At 47.2% G+C, this 4,179-nt stretch overlaps 1 protein-coding gene across 1 annotated transcript in view; it reads left to right on the forward strand.

Annotated features, from left to right (window-relative positions):
• Nucleotides 1-354: 354 nt before the first annotated feature.
• eml4 (EMAP like 4) overlaps nucleotides 355-4,179 on the forward strand; it is a 73,784-nt gene continuing 69,959 nt past the window's right edge. Inside the window, exon 1 of the mRNA XM_076285759.1 lies at nucleotides 355-659. Within this exon, the coding sequence (XP_076141874.1) occupies nucleotides 635-659 (25 nt within the window). The 5' untranslated portion in view covers nucleotides 355-634. The remainder of the gene's footprint in view (nucleotides 660-4,179) is intronic.

A 4,179-nucleotide genomic window follows, 5' to 3' on the forward strand; every position in this document is an offset into this window, starting at 1 on the left:
GCACATTCAGGTTTGCTTAATCACCATACACAAGGAGCGAGCGAACAGTATAGACTAAATTATTAGGAAACACTGTTGCGTCAATACGTTTTAGGCCATTCGTTAACGCCATAGTTCCACAAATCCAGAATTCCAGAATGACTGCGTTTTAAATTGCCTGCCCTTATCTGAATCTTGCCCTGGCAGGGTTAGATGAATGTGTCAAAAGTGAGACGCGAACAGCTCGGGCCACTCAGCTTCGGCGACAGAGGGGAAGCGAGGTCTGCCAAATCGGGCGGAGTCGGAAACGCGAAAGCTGAACCTTGCCTCTACTCCCTCCCTCCCCCGACGGAGGCGCACGATGATCGTGGAGCTGAAAGCGAGCGTGATCTGAGTGCCCCAGAAAAGCACTGCGTTATCCGGACAGAGAATCGCTGCGATTCGGGTTTGACCACAGTTCACGGAGAGAGCACTGTAGCGGCCGACCGAGGCTAGAGCGGTCCGCGTGAGATCCCTTTTGTGACCGCCAGTCAGAGGCCAACATTGTCCCAGTTCTCGTCGAATACTGGGACAGAGCTAGAAGGCGCTATCGGCAGACAGACCCCTCCAGGAATATCACCCTCCGGTGTTGTGCGCCGATATTTTCCCCCCAGAAATGGACGGTTTCGCCGGCAGTTTAGGTGAGTGTGCCACAGTCTGGAACGTGTAGCACTATTAATAGAATGTCTCCATTGTATGCTGGACATTGATAGAGCCAATTTTACCTATGTATTGTCCACCCTGATATGTTGAGTTCATAAGGTTCATACACGTGTTTACGAATGTAAATGGCAAGAGATAGATAACCTTATCCGTGTCGTAGATATTTGTGACAATCTCGACATAGACTCCATGCCTTTACGACAACTGTGTTTTATTACATTGCTTTCTGGAGACCACAGAAAGCTTGGGTAAAAAATACCAGTCTGCGTTACAGTAGGCTACTCAATGTCGGTAAGGTACACGGGGTTTGTCTGGTTATCGATGTGGTTCCCATGGTGTAGTGTGAACACCACTGAAAGACAATATTATTGTAAACGCCCAAGACAAAAGGTACCAGCGAAACTTCCCGACAGGAAATTATTTATTTATATTGCCAGATCGTCAGGGGTGCGTTCTGCAAGGATGGGCGATGCAGAGGACGACTTGCGAGAATGCCAACGCTGCGCACTTTTGCTGGTCTGTGTGTGTGTGTGTGTCTGTGTGGACGTGTGAAATGTGATGGTTCACATGGGCAGAGGAGGGTCTCTCACGCACTGTAATGCCTGTAGGCGAGACAATACCAGTGCAGTTGAATAATACATCGATTTTTAATTCTTTCCATCAGAGATGCCATCCCATTGCTTATCACTCGTTTGCATTTAGGCTACTGAGGGCGCTGGTAGCCTAAACTGTAACAAGTGTCGCGTTTGTAGCCTACACAGTTCACACAAGTGTTCACTGGATATAGCCTATAGAAGGGCATCACGATGGCGTGTCAACCGATTTAACACCACTTCAAACCAGCAAAATAATAAAAGAAAGCCTTCTGCACTTGTTAAGCTCTTTCATCTGTCATATTTCAGATAGTCTGTTGTCTCTGTCAGTCAATGTGAGGAGAAGGAACATTCGCCACGTTGTTTAGGTTATTGGAGGCCTAGCCTACGTCTGGTTGATAAATACAGGGTCTGCAGCCCATCCTCTCCATCTCATACAGCCAACAGACTGTGGTAGATTAGGGCCAGATCTGTCCCGTAGTGCCCAACTACGATGGTTGCCTAGTTCTGTGTCTACTCCTTATCCCGACCAGTCTACCGCCGGGTGGTTATATCATTTCATTTTATCCCGTTGCCTAGTTACATGCGGAGGAGGATTTTTGCGCGTAGGCTACAGCTCGACCAGACGACTTTGGAGGATAGGTTGCCTTGACGATGCTGCGCCAGCCAGCTGCCGAGGGTTTCCGGGATGAGTCAAGTGAGGGCACCGGGAGAGTTGCTCTGACGTCCACAAGGAAATGCAATAGGCTACTGGGGCGAGAAGTGGGCCCTGGTGGTTTATATATTATTATGGCGGAAAAGCTTGAGAGCACTTAAAGAAGCCTGGGCGCTATGTTGGTTGTGTCATTCAGATTTTGCATAGGCTAGTTAAAATACTGAAGTATGTGAGGTTTCTAAAAGTAGTGCCTGGTTGAGTAGGCTGTAGTGTCTTTATGGATATTTTGTACCACGTTATGAATAACGCTGTCCAATAGCAGTGAAACACTGGCCTTCATTGTGTTTCACTGAGTAGCCTAATTGTATGGTTGTATGTTGTTGACAACATGTCATATTGTTATCCCTGCCAAATAAGTTGTGTTTTGGTGTGGTTTGTCTGTAAACAGATTTAGGCTACACACAAAGACTGCTTGAAAATAAGTGGAAATCCATTCAATTTTGTTGCAGATGCCATCATCTGCCTCGCGGCACTTTGACACATTTAGGTTCATTTTCGCTAACATTGTTAGACATGGCATTGTGGAGGTCTGCCCTCTCTAATTGCCCTCCTACATATACTAGACTGCTGGTTAATGAACAAAGTGTGTGGTGATATTTTAATGGAGCTTTCACACCTACTCATAATTCTGGGTTGCCAACTCTCACACCTTTACGGGCAATTTAAGGCTGTTTTCCGCTGATACACATTCGTCTCCCACTGAAACTGCAGAAGAGGGACGCCATCTCCTGCCTAGCTGGCTCTGAAGGCCGCAGCTCCTCGCTGGGTCAGGTGTATTTATACATTTTGGGCTTTCTCAAGGAAATTATTTAGAAGCTGAATTGTGTTGGATTCTGTCAACCATTTGAAGGACTCTTTAGTCTGTTCATGGTTTATTACAGTTGTGTGCGTGTGTTTGTGGGTGCATAACTGCATATGTTGATGTGTGTGTGAGAGGGAGTGTGTGTGTGTGTGTGTGTGTGTGTGTTGTGACTCTCGAGGCCTCATTTTGCGACGACCCTCTCTGCACCCCGTCGTCACTTACATGGCCAGACACGCGTTAAAAAATAACCTCCTCCAGAGGCCAGGTGCACTCGCCCCCTCTCCCTCTCTCTCTCCCCCTCCTCACATTCCCCACCCTCCCGGCCCCACGCCCCCCTTCCCCCCCTCCATTCCGCAGGGTCCTCAGTGTCCCCGCTAACACACGCCTGCCGTTCCTAGCGTGGTCAGCCTTACGGCACCTGTGGCCGAACGTGGGCCACCACAGAGATGGAATTCCCCCTTCATTCTGCCCTGCATTCCCTGAGCGGAGGGTCACTGGCACAGGCATTAGCCCCCAGGGGGGCAAATAATAGAGCGTAGCCGGCGACATGCAATCCATAAATATGTGTGCTGTGTGTGTGTGTGTGTGTGTGTGTGTGTGTGTGTGTGTGTGTGTGTGTGTGTGTGTGTGTGTGTGTGTGCGCGTGTGTGTGCGCGTGTGTGTGTGCGCGCATACTGTATGTACATGTGTTTATGTGCGCGCGTGTGTGTGTACTGTGTAGTATTTTGGACCTGTGTTACTATTGTATTGTCAATTAAAAAAATATAATGTCCGCAACACTGCTTTTGACTCCCAATGATTTAATGCAACGTTTCGACCCTGCTGGGTCTTCTTCAGGCAAATGTATTGTACTATTGTATTGTGCAATATGAGTCAGTAAAGTTGTGTGTGTGTGTGTGTTAGAGGCCTGTGCCTAAGCCAACGTTACTTCTGGGATCTTCTGGTATGTGTCACTAGAGTGCTTAAAGCTTGCCAGACAAACACACCCGTCCTATGGCTGGAAGCTGGGAAGGACTTCTATCACTGGTGTTTAGCTTAGTTCTGGTGTGCATACTTCTGAATACTGAGACGCCATGTCTGTGCCCTTCATTATTTTGATACTGTTTAAAAAGTACTGTAAAAGTAAAAGTACCTTGATATTAGATGGCAAAACTTTAAATGTATTTGTCCAGATATTTGGGATATGTTCGGAGCGCATTTGCTAAATTGGCATTGACTGCAGAATGCATAGTCCAGCCAGTCACCAAAGTGAGCTGACCAAAACACTCATTAATGTGCTTGAAATGACAAATGAACTCCTCCCATTTTTACAGCTCTGTTTAAAATCCTGGCTGTAAAACCATCATAATACATCCTATGGCTCAAGGTTTATGTTTGAGTGAACTTGG

Source organism: Alosa pseudoharengus, unplaced genomic scaffold (genome assembly GCF_046254945.1).
Source record: "Alosa pseudoharengus isolate Yale_2024_CS ecotype anadromous, Long Island Sound unplaced genomic scaffold, YU_APseudo_1.1 YU_APseudo_1.1_scf_15, whole genome shotgun sequence".
Taxonomy (NCBI): Eukaryota; Metazoa; Chordata; class Actinopteri; order Clupeiformes; family Clupeidae; genus Alosa; species Alosa pseudoharengus.